The sequence below is a fragment of the Stomoxys calcitrans genome, chromosome 2 (genome assembly GCF_963082655.1).
Source record: "Stomoxys calcitrans chromosome 2, idStoCalc2.1, whole genome shotgun sequence".
Lineage (NCBI taxonomy): Eukaryota > Metazoa > Arthropoda > Insecta > Diptera > Muscidae > Stomoxys > Stomoxys calcitrans.
In genome coordinates, this window is record NC_081553.1 from 138,405,194 (window position 1) to 138,424,793 (window position 19,600).

At 35.7% G+C, this 19,600-nt stretch overlaps 1 protein-coding gene across 2 annotated transcripts in view; it reads right to left on the reverse strand.

The window, feature by feature from the left end:
- Window positions 1-284: 284 nt before the first annotated feature.
- LOC106094035 (uncharacterized) overlaps window positions 285-19,600 on the reverse strand; it is a 28,634-nt gene continuing 9,318 nt past the window's right edge. Inside the window, exons 2-7 of one of the 2 annotated variants that reach the window (XM_013261206.2) lie at window positions 11,145-11,288; window positions 10,954-11,074; window positions 10,036-10,890; window positions 7,006-8,885; window positions 630-775; window positions 285-560 (exon numbers count right to left, since the gene is read on the reverse strand). In XM_013261206.2, coding sequence (XP_013116660.1) covers window positions 355-560; window positions 630-775; window positions 7,006-8,885; window positions 10,036-10,890; window positions 10,954-11,074; window positions 11,145-11,242 — 3,306 coding nt within the window. In that variant the 5' untranslated portion in view covers window positions 11,243-11,288 and the 3' untranslated portion in view covers window positions 285-354. Of the gene's footprint in view, window positions 561-629; window positions 776-7,005; window positions 8,886-10,035; window positions 10,891-10,953; window positions 11,075-11,144; window positions 11,315-19,600 lie in introns of both variants that reach the window. The other variant, XM_013261207.2, reaches the window with a different exon arrangement.

A 19,600-nucleotide genomic window follows, 5' to 3' on the forward strand; every position in this document is an offset into this window, starting at 1 on the left:
ATGTCGAAGCAAGAGTATTTTCCTGGCCAAACTTTTTTAACTTAAAAAAAGTTGTCCAAACAAAGCCTCATAATATTTGTGTGTTAGGAAAAGAAAAATGTTTACATCTATCGTATAGAATACAACAATTGCAGAGTCGAAACAGTTCGTAAATACATAGATAAGAAAAACAATTTCTTCTTTGCAATAGGAAATAAAGTGTAGATTATGTAGGAATTAACAGAAAGACGATTTAGCAATCATTCGGAAATTCCCTGCAAAGGCTGTTCTATAGCAAGTGTAAATGATATTTTTAAAATTTTCATTTTTATTGCAATATGCCGAACGACAGCGACTAAATATGCAATATAGCTGTCAAATTTTATCGCTTGAATTTGTTATCGTGTTAACTGAAGAACATGACGATGAAGTTGGCGACGCTGTAGTCGAAGTTATACTTTTATTAGCATTCAATTTGGCTTTCATTTTCATTAGAAGAGCCTCAAATGAATCCTCTTCTTTAGGCTGTTGTTGCTGTTGTGGGAAAACAAATGATTGATAGGTGTTGATGCCAGCGTTGTCTATGTAATAAATAAATAACAAAAATTATAATAACATATATTGCTGTTTTTCAATTAGCTACAATTTACCTAAATCAGCATATGAAGCTCTGCAGAATGCGCGTCTGCCACCAAAACTGACATCGTACATACTTATTTGAGGATCACGTGTGCTGTTGTCTATGGCATTAAAGGCGTCATTTGAACGTTCAAAAGTAACAAATCCATACTTCATACTAAAAAAACAAAAAAAAAATTAATGTTACTACGATAAAAGTAATAATCAAATGAAGAAAGGTGACACACTAAAAACCAGTAATGAAGGGCAAAAGTCGGGCGGTGCCGACTGTATAATACCCTACACCTACCCTATAAGTACAATGTGGGACCTATATCCAATTCTGAACCAATTTTGATGGACCTCGGCGAGCAAATATGTTCAAACTGTAAAAACTACGGTTGACAAATGACAACATTATGGCAAATTACCCAAAATCTGACGAACGTATATATGGGAGCTGTATATTATTCTGAATTGATTTCGAGCAAACTTCTCAGATAATGTGGTAGACGTCGAGGAAAGCGTTGTGCAAAATTTTGGCAAGATTGGTCAAACAATGCGCTTGCCGTGGCTCTTGGGGTGCAGAACTGGCGATATATTGGGTTGCCCAAAAAGTAATTGCGGATTTTTCATATAGTCGGCGTTGACAAATTTTTTCACAGCTTGTGACTCTTTAATTGTCATTTATCAGCTGTTAATTTAAGCTTGATTTAGAAAAAAAGTGTAAAAAAAGTATATTTGATTAAAGTTCATTCTAAGTTTTATTAAAAATGCATTTACTTTCTTTTAAAAAATCCGCAATTACTTTTTGGGCAACCCAATACATATATGACAGCTATATCTAAATCTGGGTCGATTTCTATGAAATTCACCAGTAATATTAAGAGTCATAATAAAACCCTTCCTGTAAAATTTCGACAGAATCGGAGAATAAATTATCACTTTTTTGCAATATTTCTCAAAATCGGACGAACATATATATGAAAGCTATATCTAAATCTGAACCGATTTCGAGCAACTCATCAGATACAAATTTTGGCAAGATGGATCAATAAATGAGCTTGCTATGACTCTAGAAGTTAAAATCAAGCGATATATATATATATATATGAGAGCTATATCTAAATCTGAACCGATTTCCATGAAACTCACCAGTAATATTGAGAGACAAGAGAAAATCCCACCTGCCGAATTTCGAGAAAATCGGTTACCAAAAGACCATTTTATTGCAATATTACTGTAAATCGGACGAAAATATATAAAGGAGCTATATCTAAATCTGAACCGATATTTACAAAACTCTATGTATATTATGGTAGTCATCGAGGAAAGCGTTGTGCAATATTTTGGCAAGGTTGGTTAATAAATGTTCTTGCAGTGGTTCTAGGAGTGAAAATCGGGCGATATATATATATATATGAGAGATATATTTAAATCTGAACCGATATCCATGAAATTCACCAGAGTCGTAATAAAATCCATCCTGCCAATTTTCGAGAGAATCGGTAAGCAAATGACCATTTTTTTGCATTATTACTGAAAATCGGACGAACATATATATGAGAGCGCTATATCCAGATCTGAACCGATTTTTTTCAATTTCAATAGGCTTCGTCTCTAGGCCGAAAAACATGCCTGTAGCAAATTTGAAGATGATCGGATGAAAACTGCGACCTGTACTTTGTACACAAATTAACATGGACAGACGGGCATAGCTAATCGTATCAGAAAGTGATTCTGAATCGATCGGTATACAGGGTTTCGGTTATAATACCCCGTACCACAGTAGTGGTGTAGGGTATAATAAGCATCCATTCACTAAGTACAGTAATACCTCGATTAAATAAATTTAACGTCTCGGGTAACGCCGTTTTGATTTCCGTCGTCAAAGAAATTGTTCCTATTAGCTTCGATTTACGTTGTCATTCGATTAACCTCGTCTTACGATTGGTGACGAATTATTGTGGAGTCCTCGTTGTTATTCTATTCGTTTTGTGTTGTTACAGTTACACATAACTGTATTTTCGTTTTACTGGCCGTGAGACTATAGTTTGATTCACATGACTTTGCATTCGCATAGTTTATTTGTTTTATTCAATCGGTGTTAAAATATTATAGCATGTATGTCAAGAGATTGGTTGATACTCCTTAGTTTGGACATTTTATATCGTGATCATTAACAAAGAAACTGGATGCCCTATGATTTATGTTTTAATTTATTAACTAGATATCCTGGCTGTATGAGAGTCAGTTGACTCTCAAACAAAACCAAAATAAAAAGTAGCGCAAAAATAGATGGATGAATGAACGGATGACATGCCCTAAATGTGTATTCTGCAATATGCACACATTGGAAGGTTACTATTTGGCAAACGAACGAAGAGTTGGAAATAGTGGTTATTGTTGTAGCCACATATGTGAATTATGGGCCCGGTGTCGGAGGCCACCGTAGCGCATAGGTTAACATTTCCGCCTATGACGCTGAACGCCTGGCTTCGAATTCTAACGAGACCATCAAAAAAATTTTCAGCGATAGTTTTCCCCTCCTAATGCTGGCAACATTTGTGACGTACTAGGCCATGTAAAACTTCTCTCCAAATAGGTGTCGCACTGCGGCACGTCGTTCGGACTCGGCTATAAAAAGGAGGCCCCTTATCATTGAGCTTTAACTTGAATCGGACTGCACTCATTGATATGTGAGAAGTTTGCCCCTGTTCCTTAATGGAATGTTCATGTGCAAAATTTGCAATTTTGCCGGTACCGTCCGACCTCTCACCGAGACATTCCGCTCGATACCGTTGATTGTCCGCGACTCCCGTTGCAGCTACTCCGTATGGAGCATCCCCTATCCACAAACTGTGGACGAGCCCGGTAGCTCGCAGCTAAGCTTCTCGTGATAGCAATGAACATCACACTGATAGGACATCAATGTTCCGGCCTGTGTGGTGCTGACAGCAATCCCGTGCCAGGAGAGTTTTTGGTGGTTTACTTTTCTTACTGCGCTCGAAAAAAGGTACTCCTATATGAACCAATGTTCGTCTCAAAAATGCATGCTTCTACCATTGCACAGCTCACTAATTAATGAGTAGTTGTACGCATGTAATCATTTTGGAGTAAGCGGACTGAAGATGAGGCAACATTTTGCCTAAAACTTTTTAAAAATGGGATTTATTTTGCTTTCTGTTCTAAATAGAAAAAAAACCCTATTGGTTTCAGCTGGAGAAAGAAATCCAACAACAACATACATTAATTACAAAGCCCTTCCCATTTTTTCTAGTTCCAACCGCACATGCAGTTAAACAAATTCTATCTCAAATTTTTAGTACTGTTGTCTATGGAAGGCCCAATGTGTTGGCAATATCAAAAGCATTTTATCTCACAAATTGGTCAAATTGGTGAAGATTTTCCACACTTGTTTGCCATGTTGATTCACATCATTCACAAAAGAAATGAACAAACAGCCACATCGCTCAAAATTGAGATTCTCGATATTCACAAAATAATGTTAGATATATGTCTGATTGTAGGCTGATTGTCTGATTGTGTAACGGCCCAGCCAATCCTTCTCGGCTTAGGATCAGATCCCTTTGGACGCATAGCATCTTAGTCGAAGAGTTCCTAGGTCTGGGTTTTAGTGTTTCTTGGGCACAGGAAATACATATGTGTCATTTCATTTACTATTTGCGCCAAGTTATTTTGCGCTGCGAAGAGCACCGCATATCGACATATGTCCCACATTTATTACAAACAAGTGTCACTCGTTTTTGTATTAGGTATTAATAGTTAAATTCATATATTTTCTTGGAAATGTAATAAATTCTTTGAATTCGATATTTTGGAAATCAAATTTGTTCTAAATCCTCGATTTCTAAATTTTGCTTAAAAAAATAAATAAAAAAATCTGTACATAGTAAAATAGTACTACCATATTCCATCTATCCCATGGCAGCACGCACCGGATTGACCCGATAGAATCCTTCATCGGCAAAGGCTGCCCCCTCAGTGTACGTGTTCTACCTTTTTCTCGTCCCGTGCCGGGATTAAAAAGAACTCCAGACCCTGGTTCTGTTCGGTTTGCCAGAACCGCCTTCATCATCGGTCGGTGAGGTGTAATCGAAGCATGGAGTGGGAACATTTCCGATCTTGCTCTTACCTAACATCAAACCGGGAGTACAGTCATATTGAGTATGTTGCAAGGTGCTGTGCGAACATAGCAGTTGGTCACAAGCGTCGTCATCGGACCTCTCCCGTGCGGCAATATACGCAACAGCAGAATCCCAGCCTCAATATTGCCAGGCCAGTGCAGGGAAGTGTATCAGTTTTGCACCTGAATTGCAACGGTCTCCGTGGCAAGATCGACGAGATTGGGGATTTTATGAATCGGAAGAACATATTGGTCCAAGCGATCCAGGAGACAAAGCTGACCAACAACTGCAGCTTGCATAGTTATCACGGATACAATGTGCTATGTAAGGATCGCTCAAGTAATGGAGGTGGGGGATTGGCCTTCGTAATACACCATTTCGTGCAGGGTACTCGCAGACGAGGGTGATGGAATAAACAGGGTAGTCAACGAACATAAGCGGAATTTGTGGCTGGACACTTGGAGCAATGAAACTTAGGCACAGGTCTAGGCAAGCTGTGGTCTACTGTTAAGCCACTCTCGAACCCCGATAGATGGGAAGACAGGACCTCAGTCACTTTTGGCGAAGTAACCGTGACTGATCCGAAGAAATGCGCCAGGTTTTTCAACCGTCAATATATAGTGCACCCCGAGAGTGACAAGGCAAGGAGGAGAGCCATCCGCTGTATCCGTGGTCTGCGAGCCGATGGACAGCCATCACAATTTACCGTGGGTGAAGTTACGAATGTCATCCGTGGCGCCAAATCATCTAAGGCGTTGGACCCCGACGGAATCTCTACACTGATGCTGAAGAATCTGGATTTATCTGAAGTTGAGTACCTTACCTCAAACTGTCTTTGAAATCTTATAGTTCCCGATGTCTGGAAAATGGCCAGTGATCCCGCTACTGAAGCCTACAAAGGACCCGAGTCTAGGGGAGTCGTACAGACCGATCTCCCTTCTCTCACCTGTAGCAAATACGCTTGAGGCATTACCCCTCCCGAGTATTTCCATTCGCCAAGCATAAACATGGATTTCGATGACTGCATAACACAACAACTGCTTTGCATGGACACTGGACCTATCGAAAGCATTCGATACGTTCAGCCATGCCAAACTATTTGAGGACATCACCAACAAGTCCCTCCAGCCAGTCCTGAAACGCTGTGTGGACACCAGTCATTTGTGAAATTTATGGATAAGAAGTCGAAACACCGTAGAGTTAAACAGAGAGTTCCCCAAGGTGGGGTGATATCTCATGCACTGTTTAACCTCTACCTATACTCCACTCCGCCTCTCCAGACGGCATAGAGACGGATGATTGTACGATCATGGCATCAGGCCCCCCACCCATTGTTGACATCTGCGATAGGTTGAACTTCTACCTCGACGAACTTGCCACATATTTCGCTGCAAGAAATCTGAAGATATCTGCCACCAAATCTTCAGCCGCATTGTTCACTACAAATATGCGTGAGGTAAATGTCGAACTAACTGTGATGATCGATGGAGAAATAATTCCGACCATCAAGTGTCCTAAAAATACTTAGCGTCACATTTGATAGCTCTTACACATTCTCTCCACATGCCACAGCAATTTGCGATAAAGTCAAAAGTAGAAACAAGGTCCTCAAGTCACTTGCCGGCAGCACTTGGGATGCAGACAAAGAAACCTTGTAGCCCAAAGCAATTGGCCGATATATGGTAAGTTATGCATCGCCAGTGTGTTCACGTCAGCTCTGTGACATGCGGTGGAATAATATTCAGATGTCAGAATGCCGCCCTTCGAGCTGCAACGGGCTGTCTTCTCAGTTCTCACCTCCATCAGGGGACAAAGATCCTACCAATGCGTAGACATAAATACATGCTGTCTAATCAAAACTTTTTGTGCTGCTATCCAAATCAATATCTTGTGGATAGATATTCACCGCCCAGGAGCCTTAAGGTAGATCTACATGATCTATAGCGTGAGATTCAGCGCTACCTCTAGATCAAGAAGCATGTCAAGCTGCAGAGTTTATGGATCTGGATCTCAACTACAACCACATTGCATAAACTACTCAAAGTTATGGAATTAATAATCAATAGTAAAATAGCATAAAAAATCCTTTGCCAGCATGCAATATTTTCCTTTATATCTCCTTTATATTTTAAGGCTTTATTAAGATTTGTGAATAAGGTCGTCAAAATTTTTGATATAGGTCAGTCGACTTTTTCTTATTATGGAATGGGAAAAGATCATTTTAAAGTTTTGTAAACAGTCACACTTTTTTATTACTTACCCAGTATCTTTATAGTGAATGCTTATCTGTTTGATTGTTCCATACTGTATGAATTTACGTCTCAACACATCTTTTGAAGTTTCTTGCTCTAATCGTCCTACATAGACGATGCGACGTTCTTCTACAGCTGGTTGAGATACATTACGATCTATATAATTTTTATTCGGGCGATAGCTTGAACGTCGCAGTCGTATTGTTTGCGAGTTAGATCTGCTACGCGATCGCCTATATGCAGGACTTCTGGAGCGGTCTGAATCTGATGTATAAGAAGATGAACTGTGCGCAAAGCCTGGGGACATTTTGCGTGAAGACCGTTGCTTGTAGCTAGTTCTACGCTGACGCCGTCCTCGAGATTTATGATCGATGGAATCCGAATATGAAGATGAGATTGAGCTGCGATGTTTACGGCTACTCCGGGAAGAATAACCTCCAGTTCCAATGGCACTGTCGTACGTGCGCATACGTTCCAATGACGAAGAAGAACTATTGTCACGGGAATGTAAAATCGACGATCCAATGGATTGATCTGATAGTTCGCCTGCCGAATATTCTGAGGACGAAGATACGACCTCTTTGCGCTTGCGATATTGCTTTTTTCGTTGTCTACGCATTCGCTCCCGTGATTTGTGTTGCATAGCATTTTTGGGTAATGGCAAAGGAGGAAATTCAGGTTGCAAATCTGTTTGGACGCTGATTGTACAGGTTTGCTTGCGTATTCTATCCTTACGTAAGTGCATAATAATTTTATCTTCGCCATGATGTTCTGGCGTTAACAGTACATTAGAATCATCCTTATTTTCCACCGGCAAGGTTTTCTTTACAACTACGTCTTGGATACTGGCAATAAGGGAATTTGTAGATATTGTACGATTCTCGTTGGCCTTTACCTTCTGGAAGGTGTTAGATATAGTGCAAAGTAGTGCAGAAGATTTCAGTAAAGATCTGGTGGCATTGTTAACAGTCTGCGAACATGGATTGGATGTAGGAGGTATAGAAATTTCGGTATTACAGCTGGCAGAGATAATAATGATTTCTTCATAATCAGGATGGCTTTTGGAAGAGTGAATTGATAAATTGAGATTTACTCCCTCATTTAAATATGGCGAATCTTTTACAATTTCTCGAAGCGGCAATAGTTTCGTAACTTTTGGAACCTTTGCAGAAATAGTTGAATCAATAATGCGCATTTGCTGAGCTTTCTTTAATTCCTGCATGCGCAAAACTTTATTCTTAGCCTCTGTAATGGGATCAACAACCGTTTTCTGCGGATTATTTTTTTCCTCCTTAAGACTTTTTACGACTGATATAACCTCATCGCTATGTTTTACCGTTACATTTGTTAAATTATTTGACACACTCTTTACATTGCAGCTTATTGATGATGTTGACTTTTGTTCCAATTTTGCTATTTTGTTAGATTCCAACGCAATGTTATCTTGCATGATGGCCGTAGGAACATCTCCCCGCCTCTTTTTGTATTCTTCCAAGTTTAGTTTTCTCTTTACAGCGTGTGCCGCCTTTTGTGCAGGGGTTTCTCCATTCCACTTAATAGATTGAATGGATGGCGATATTGGCGACAACTTCTTTTCTGTATTAATTTGAATCTTCCGGTATGTAGAATTTTCTTCGGAACTATGTTCTGATATATTGAGACTATCATGCCTCAGCAACGCCAAATTTTTTCCTCCCATACCAATGCCAGTCTTTCGTTCAATAACAGATTCATTTGGCTTTATTGTTTTGGAATTTTTTGTGGTTTTTTGAACTACATTTGTTTTACATTTACTAAATTTGCCTTTTAATAAATCGCATTGTTTTTTATTCGGCACAAAAGTGATATTTCGTACTAGATTTTGCTTGTTTATGGTAGTTTGTCTTTCCTAGAGAAGATAAAAAATTTTGATATTAAATATGAGAAAAAAAGATATGATAGTTGATTTAAATTTGGTATAAGATCTATTTAAGCATTTAAAAATACTTATGTCAAGTCATAATCGCCTAATATACAAATTTTACGCAGAATGGTTTTTATTGAAAAATTCCTGATTAACAAGTGACAGTACGCAAACACATTGACATGAGGAAGACTATTTTTCCGTTACTTAATCGTGTCGTGTTGCCACACAAGACCAAATGTTGTACAGCCAAGAAAATGCGATATCGATGTTTATACGTTATACGACATACGTTCGCAATATGGTCTAGAGCGGATCATAATTGTATATACCTGTATATGGATTTCCCGAACTAATTTCTTGGGTTCATAAAAATGTTATTCTGTTTATCAAATTTCGAAGAATTTTATATGCCATTTAGTTCGATCCGGCCGAAGTGAATGTGTTTCAACTTGTTTTTATTAAATTTATTTGAAAAATAAAAATCGTGTGTTCTATGGTTCACTTTTTCGTTCACTCCTTGAATCAACTTTTGTTATCACGTGAATGAAATGTGAATATTTTCATCATTAGTCTTCTTAAATAAAACTAACAGAGACTACTTGATATCAAATTATTTGTAAGGGAAATGTGAAAGTAAAATCCAGAGCAAACCCCAAAAAAGTTTAGTATTTGTATTAAAAATAAGTTGCGCGTTCTTAAACTAGTCAAGTGAGTCTGTTTAAAAAATACGCTAACATTCTAAACTAATTTAACCTAACCTACATAAAAAATAACAAGTAAAAACGAGCTAAATGCTGAATCGTTGGTACCCACCATCGTAGTTTCTGAATAAAAAATTTGCGATAATTAACTCTGTTTATATTTAAACTATTTTAAGAATATAAAATCGGGCTATCGGCACGACAAATAGCCTGAAAAATACACATTTCTTCGGAAATTTACGAGTGCTTGGGCTTACATTGGGAATACCTACAAAAATTGATGTTAGCCTACCAACCTACTATGAGAAAAAAACCTAAAAAAATTGATGAGAACCTACCAAAAACGGCAACAATGAGTATTACGATCGTAGGGTTTTTTTATAGGATACTATGCGATCCAAGTAAAAGGTTTTTCGATATTTTTTGCTTACCTCTGTTTTACCATGATCAATCTTTTTTGCTGCTTGACCGGGAATCCATGAAGGATCCATTGTAACATTATCAACATAAATTACGTCTTCATCGGCTTGTATTTGTTCCTCTCGAACCTTTGAATTAAGCAATTCTGAAGCTTTTCTCAAAAAAATAACATTATCATCATCATCAGCCTCAATAGTTTCAACGTCAACAATGATATCAGAATCAGAGTCGGATTCCTTGGCATTGGATGATATAGCTTCGAAAGCTGGTTGTGGCATTAATAAATTTCTGTGAGACATTAAATTAATTGTGTTGCCGTTCGTATGTGGAACAGTTACTACATTTTCTGTGACAGAATTTATTGCAAAATCATCTTTGGTAATAAATTCTGCTAAATCAAAAGTATTTGCATCGATGTTTAAGCCCAAACCGTCGACATCTGAATTTATTGTGTTTGTGCTTATGGTACGATTCTTGTGATACGATTTTGGTAGTATGTTCATAACTAAATCGTCCGGAGGAACTAAAGATGCCTTTATATCTAAAATCGATGCATTAGAATTTAATTCAATTTGTGATTTATTTGTTAAATTTTTGCTATTTATATTGTCCTCATCATCATCATCATCATAGTCGCTTGTATGTGATTCGTAGTCACCAATAGAAGAACTGTCCGTTCTTGTACGAAAAGTTAAATTACTGCTTTGGCTTTGGCGATCTAATTCTATAAGACCACTATACACTCCACTGTCACCAATATCTTCCTCACTGTCAGTGTCAAAGCCATCAGCATTTGGATCAACGGTTACTACTTCTATGGCTCCACCAGCTGTTATATGACGACCAGCAAAGTCCTCATAATTAAACTAAAAATATTAAATAATTTTTATAAGAATACTTAAAATGTTTATCGTGTTTCGGAAACTGACCACATTTTTACTATGCTGCAAAGTAATTGCCGTCGAGGCTGCATCATCTTTGCAAAAGTCATCTGTTGGCGCAATCGGTAATATGCCATGTAATGTCTCTGTTAGTTGCATACCCATTGTACTGCAATTCAAAATTAATCAAAATAAAATTAAATTTCATTTGTGTACACCTATTTTCTGCATTAACTTACTCGCTTCCACTGGACCAAAATTCTGCATCGTTGTCGTATTTTGAATAGTTTCCATCAAACGGATCATCATAAACAACATTTAAAAGTCTTGAGTCCATAATATGACACAATTGTAAATTATGACGGCCAAATCAGAAAGTGTACCTTGTAAAAGAAAAATTTGTTTCAAACTTTTATTAAAGGTTAGGGCTTGTCCAAATATTTTTAAATTTTCTGGAATAAAGATGAAATTTAGTTTGAATAATAAAAGAATTTATTTAAAGAAAGAATGAATGAATGAACTTTTAGGATATTTCGAACAGACTGAATTGATTTCATACTATGATTGAAAAAACCACTTCAACTCCCCTTCTCAATCATATAATCTAATCAAATTGCATAGATTTTTAAATAAGATATTATTTAACGATTTAATTAATTCTTGATAACTCTACGATCTTGAAGAATTCCCCTGATCCACACTGCTTCTGAGGCTGCTGAACTGAGAGCAATGTATTCCGCCTCGCTGGAAGATGTTGCAACGGTCTATTGCTTTTTACTGGAACAGGATACAGTACAGCCAAATATTTTGAAAATATATCCGCTGACAAATTTCCTATCATTTACGTTACTACCCCAGTCAACATCGGCGTACCCAGTTGATATGTCGTCCTCATTTGGTTCATATACAAGTTTTCGGTTCAAAAATCTTAGAACCCTATCGGGTCTCAGGCAAAGCATAATATACATCAAACTTCCCAGTAGGCCTTTGAGTTTTCTGTTTTTCCCAATTGCATGCCTTGTCCATCGGTGTTTTCACAGGATTAAACTTTTGCATTGAAAGCTTCTGTAGTACATTTTTAATATTAGCTTATTGAGACAACATCAATATATTGTTCTGTACTACAACTTTCATTCCAAGTAAAATTTTAAATTTTCTACTTTCAGACAGTTCAAATTGTTTCGACGATTCACATTCGAAGTTGTTAACGGAAGTAATATTCGTTGCGGCTATTAATACATCATCCACATACATTATGATATACATGTAATCGTTTCCTTTTTCAAATATGGTATAAAGACAATAGTTATGGTTTGCTTTTTGAAATCCAATATTTAACAGGAATCTGTTTAAAGTGACATTCCAAAATGTTGGAGCTGGTTTTAGACCATAAAGCCACTTAAGCAATCTGCACGCACTACCTTGAGTTGTTGAAATCCCTTCTGGAACAACTATATATATTTCCTCTTGCAAATCACCAAGCAGAAAGGCAGTCTTAATATCTAGTTGTTCTAGGAATAAATTCTTTTTCATGGCAACTCCTAAAACGGTTCTTACTGTTGTTAGTTTTGCCACAGGAGCGTAAGTCTGAGTGTAATTTACACGTCTGTAAGAATCCTTTGACAGCAAGTCTGGCTTTATACCTAGCTGGAAGTCCATTTTTGTCAAACTTAATACGAAATACTTATTTTCTGTTCAGATGTTATACATTCTTAAGCTGATTTGTTGTTATCCACACATTGTTTTTCTCTATCGGAAAACGTTGCTGCTAAAAATTCGTGTGCAGATTCCGGTGTAATGAAATTGCTTGTAAAATAGTCCAAGAAACGTAAAGACATTCTTCGTTCTCTGCTGCTTCTTCGCTGAGTAGTTTCTTCAATATCAGAATCTTCTTCAGTCGTGTTATTGCCATTAGAATCAAATTCCGTCGGAAAGTCATTGGTTTCTTCTCCTTCTCCTTTATTATAAGTAGATGACTTATTACCATTTTGATTTATATCTCGACCAAATTTTTAAACTCTCCGCTTCTTGCTCGTTGCTGACTATAACAACATCCACACCTTTGTTTGTCTGTTCCTTATAGAGAAATACATTTTCATCAAATTTAACATCTCGAGAAGTGAACATTTTTTTCTTTGTTGTATCCGTTTGGAACATATCCAATCATTACCATTTGCTTACTCTTGGGAACAAGTTTTTTCCTTTTCTATTTAGAAATCCAAGCATAGGCTTTACATCCAAATATTCTTAAGATTGCAATATTAGGTTTATAGCCGTACCACATCTCGCTTTTCCTTCTAACGATACCGTAGGACTTCTATTAATTGTGTAAACTGCGGTTAGAATAGCTTCGTTCCAAAGATATTTTGGAGTATTTGATTCTATAAGCATAGACCTTACTTTTTCAACTAAGGTTCTGTTGAACCGCTCAGCAACCCCATTTTGCTGAGAAGAATATGCGATAGTTTCTTCAACTTGAATGCCTTTATTCATATATCAAATTTTGTGTTCAATTGAAGCATATTTTATCCCTTGATGGACGGTAAGTTTAGAGATAGCTGTACCAAACTGTGTTGTTGCTAGTGCTAGAATTGACTTTAACATTGTAGACAATAGCATAATGTGTAACATCATCTATAAAAGATAAAGGTCACTTTTCCCTCTCACGTGTGCCATTAAAAGACTCTTGGCTATTTTCTGCTACAAAACAAACATCACAAAAATCTATTTTTCCGGTTTTACTTGTATTCCCGAGACCATACTTTTAGAATTCATTTTATTAAGGGATACTTGCTCCACTCTTCCGAATTCGAAAGGTTTGCCGAGAAGTTTTCTGTTTTAATAGATACCTCATAAAAGTTTCTACATAAATAACCCTTATAGATCAATGCTTAATTTTTGGTAAATTGGACGTCAAAACACGAAGAGGTGAAGTAGACTTCACAAAGAGCAGATTATCTCGTAGGTCGAGCACGTATAACACATCCATTAATTTGACATCACAACCACAGTTGCTCTTAAATTGAATCTGTCCAGAGCATTTTGCAAAAATGGATTGATTATCTTTCACTCCTTTTTTCATTCGATAGCTTTGTCACCAAATTTGTTACATTTAAAATAGCTAACTTGAAACTTCTTATTGTAAGACTTTTTCAAAGAAAGCCCTAACAGGCAAAAAAACTTGAAAAATTCGGCAGAGCCCGGTCAGGATTCGAACCTGGGCACACGGAGCAACAGCGAGGGCCATTGCCGTTGTCTTAGCGTTCGAAGCCATCAATACAACTTCCAACAGATGCACAAAATCATATGTAGTACGGAAGAAGTGTAATTTGTCACAGAAAGAATGTCTGTCTTTACACAAAAATACATGCATTAGGAAAAGTACAGCTAATAGACAAGGTTGTCGAGTGTGGTTAATGTGGTAATTGAATCATAGATGCGTTTTCGCTATTAATACGATTCAAATACAACATACCAACGCACGGCTCTTGAAGCCATCACACCTAATTTGGTTGAAAAGTCATCTAACCAAAGACTAAACGCGTCCCATAGTGGTTGGTGTGTGTTGCTCCTTTTCCATTTGCATCTCCGATCATTGCGCTCGTCTCGAAAGAGAAACAAATTTGTAATTTATTTATTTACACCCGCACAACAACAATATAAAATTCTTATAATTTTCTCTGACTTTGTTTGATATTTCTGTATCTTCTAACAACAAACGACTTTTAACCATACTATAGTTCAATTTGTCTTCATCTATATTTTGAATAGCAGTTACAACAGAATAAAATTTTGTAGCTAGTGTCATAAACAATTGTGTTAATTTGTCGCTTTCGGAAACAACTACTCCATACGTTTTCAATTTTTTTACCAACGCCTCAAATTTCCACAGGAATTCATCTAGGGACCCACCCTCATTCATTTCAAATTAAATAGTTCCTTTCTAACCAATAGTTGATTTACAATGGACTTCTTCTCGAATACTGCTTTTAAGAACTTAGCGATCTTTTTACCTCGAATGTATCCTAAGCAATCGTTTCCAACAAAAGCCACAATTTACTCTTTAGCTTTGCTGCCAAATGCATCATGCGCCACTCATCATAGTTGCAATACGGAAAACGGCGCTGAGGACGGAAGATAACATATGTGGATCTAAATTTTGTGGTATGGTGAGCAAAATGCAAAATTTGGCAATTCACTTTAAATATGTATACAAATTATTAACATTATCTTATTTTATTAGTTTATTGTCCATATTAACGGAATACGGCGATGAGGACGGAAGAAAACGCATGTGGATCTAGATTTCGTGGTATTGTGAGCAAAAAGTTAGGTAATTGTTACAATTCATGTTAAATATGCATAAAAAGTAATTTGTTTTGTAATACTCTTTACGGACCATGTCCTCGACTGAAAAACATGATTAAGTAATATATTTCATGTTTTATACGCAATTTAATCCAATGAAATAAAGGTTTTTATTCACGTGAAAAATATCATTTATTTATTTTTATTAAAACAGAAAAAAAAAAATTGCTTAAAGGATTACTTTTAAATAATTGGTTTATGGAGTTAATAACAACTTCAATTGGATTTGTGAGCTTATCATAAATACAAATTGCAATACCATGGCCGACCGGTTGTACGTACCGATTGACCAGATGGAGTTCTTCATGGACAAGGGCTGCCTCCGTTTATAACACACGGCTACAACAACAAAAACTACAAATTGCAAAATTTTTAATCAATAATATAAAATGCAGCAATTTTTTAAATGAATGTACAAATTACTTAATTAAACCCAGTATTTTATTTTTTCTGTGTTCGAATTATGGTACTATATTACGAGGTAGCGTCATAAGAAGAACAACAAAAATCTATAAACTGACTTGATTGGCAAATGCTGTAAATGTGAAACAGTGCGTTTTGGCACCCCTCTAAACCTTTTTGTTGAATATCGTCCAGATTGGGCCATATAGCGAATGTAGCCCAGATACTCTACACAATATTATATACAATACTCTATATTGGAAGATCGGTCTATAGGGCAGCTATATTCAAATATGGCCCGACCTGGATGATATTCAACAAACAAGTGTAGAGGTATATCAAATCGCACTGTTTTAAATTTCATTCAAATCAATAATGATACTTTTATATATATATATATATATATATATATATATATATATATATATATATATATATATATATATATATATATATATATATATATATATATATATATATATATATATATATATATATATATATATATATATATATATATATATATATATATATATATATATATATATATATATATATATATATATATATATATATATATATATATATATATATATATATATATATATATATATATATATACATATATATATATATATATATATATATATATATATATATATATATATATATATATATATATATATATATATATATATATATATATATATATATATATATATATATATATATATATATATATATATATATATATATATATATATATATATATATATATATATATATATATATATATATATATATATATATATATATATATATATATATATATATATATATATATATATATATATTATATATATATATATATATATATATATATATATATATATATATATATATATATATATATATATATATATATATATATATATATACATATATATATATATATATATATATATATATATATATATATATATATATAATATATATATATATATATATATATATATATATATATATTGAGATGGAACAGCTGAAGTCTACTTGGAGGAGAAATGAGACATCACATGAGCCGAAAACAATTCAAAATCTCAAATGGTTAGAGTAGATGAGACTTGGTTGCTCCAGTGCAATATGGAAGACAAGAAATAGGAAAATTGAAACGAATTAGGATTGGATTGATTTAAGGGGATTTATTTTCGTAGTCTTACCAGTACAACGGTTGCAAGTGAACAAGAAGGTATGCTAACGAAATTCTATCGGAAGTCGTCTTAGTACGATTGTCAAAATTATTCGTTAAGTTGTTGCTACAGCCGTTGTAGCATAAACTTGTGGCAACGTCTTAGATATATTAATTGTATTTGGGGATTTTTTTTGAACGAAGTTTTAGGGATTTAGGTATGAGGATTTGTTTATGGTATTTTGGCATAAACATGCCGCCCGCCTTGCAGTACGGCTGCAATAAAAAATGAGGCTACAATCGTACTTCAGATGCTTCCTATCATATTATAATTTTCTATTTGTAAAAAAATTCAGTTATGCTTTAAATTCAAAAATTCATATTCAATTCAAGGATATTTCATTAAAGTGCTTATGAGACTAGGTAATATAAATATGAATATATATATATATATATATATATATATATATATGTATATATAGATAAATTTTCAGTTGGTAGTTTACATGTTCTTATTTGTACTTCCAATGATAGTGCGAAAAATGTGTAATATTTGGATAAATTGGCGTATCGGATAGAAATTCATAGGAAATTATTTGGAACAAAGACCATAGATAGACCACCCAAAGATGGTATTCTGTGCCGTTGGGAGTCCCGACCGACAAAGAATTCCTTCGCTTAATATTTTGGCGTATATGTCGACACCGAATATGATGTCTATTGGAGCTGGTTTGAAGAATTCAACATCAGCCAATATGAAGTTATGGAATTTCTGTCTTATGGATTTGGATATGGAGTTACTTGGGGTGGATATGGTCACTCTATTGGTCATTTTGAGGACTGTTTTGATGCTCACATTTTCGTCGTGAATGGATAACAACGTTATTGGACAAATGGACGCCCGCCTTGCAGTACGGCTGCAATAAAAAATGAGGCTACAATCGTACTTCAGATGCTTCCTATCATATTATAATTTTCTATTTGTAAAAAAATTCAGTTATGCTTTAAATTCAAAAATTCATATTCAATTCAAGGATATTTCATTAAAGTGCTTATGAGACTAGGTAATATAAATATGAATATATATATATATATATATATATATATATATATGTATATATAGATAAATTTTCAGTTGGTAGTTTACATGTTCTTATTTGTACTTCCAATGATAGTGCGAAAAATGTGTAATATTTGGATAAATTGGCGTATCGGATAGAAATTCATAGGAAATTATTTGGAACAAAGACCATAGATAGACCACCCAAAGATGGTATTCTGTGCCGTTGGGAGTCCCGACCGACAAAGAATTCCTTCGCTTAATATTTTGGCGTATATGTCGACACCGAATATGATGTCTATTGGAGCTGGTTTGAAGAATTCAACATCAGCCAATATGAAGTTATGGAATTTCTGTCTTATGGATTTGGATATGGAGTTACTTGGGGTGGATATGGTCACTCTATTGGTCATTTTGAGGACTGTTTTGATGCTCACATTTTCGTCGTGAATGGATAACAACGTTATTGGACAAATGGTTTCTTCATCTAGTGCTAGTGTCATCAAATTAAGCTTATCTACAGTTTTTGAAGAGATACAGCTTGTTCTTGCACCAGAATCCAATAAACATCTCACAATGCTTCTTCCGTTTTTCGTATCGACCTTGGCAATGATGGTTGGTAGCAGCGTAATAGCATCTTGTTTGAGTATGGATGTCAAAGATGTCTCATTGGTAGATGTGGAGGATTGCGAGGTGCCTTTTGCCTGCGTGTCGCAAGCCATCTTAGATGTGGACGGCTTTGTAGTAGGCGTATCTGGTAAAGGTTTTCTGGCCTGAATTCTAGGATGAGCATGAAGAAGAGTGTGGTGGTTTTTATGGCAAATCCTGCAACCGGTCTTCGTGAAGCAGGCCCCATCTGAGTGGCTGTGAGCCAAACAATTTTCACAATAACCATATTTCTTCACGATGTCTCTTCTTTGCGTTATATTAAGGCCAAGGAAACGTCGGCATTTTCTTAGAGCATGTGGATGGCGGCAGATTCTGCACATAAACTGTCGATTTCCTTTGAACTTATCTTGTTTATTTTTCTTTCCGTTATTGCGCATAATGAACTATAAGGTATGTGTAGATATAATTTCTGGTAAGTTGAATCCTTGAAATCGGAGTAGGAAGAGCGTAAAGTGATCTTAAGTGCTTTCCGATGGAAGGATAACCAATTTTGTAATCGGTCTTGTAATAACGCCCTTTTCAGTGACTACATCGGCAACGCGGACTCTACGATCGCTACCAAAATATATCTTCGAAATCCTGCCTAGACGCCAAGTGTTTGGCGGTGTGTTTTCGTCTCTTACGACTACCAACATGTTTTCTTCTAAATTCTCTGTCGGCCGTTGCCACTTGTGGCGTTTATGAAGCTCTTTTAAATACTCATCTTTCCATCGGGCACAAAAGTGCTGATGAATTGATTGGAGTCTCTGCCAACGATTTAGCAAAGACATAGGAGCTTCACGAACATTCGGATCTATAGGTGCCAAAATGGGCGAACCTATAAGAAAGTGTCCTGGCGTAAGAGCGTCAAAGTCGGATGGACTTTGGGACATAGGCGACAGTGGACGAGAATTGAGGCAAGATTCTATTTTGGACAAAAGCGTTTGGAATTCCTCGAAAGTGTATTTTACGTTTCCAGCAACTTTCCGGAAGTGAAGTTTAAAACTTTTTACTCCAGCTTCCCAAAGGCC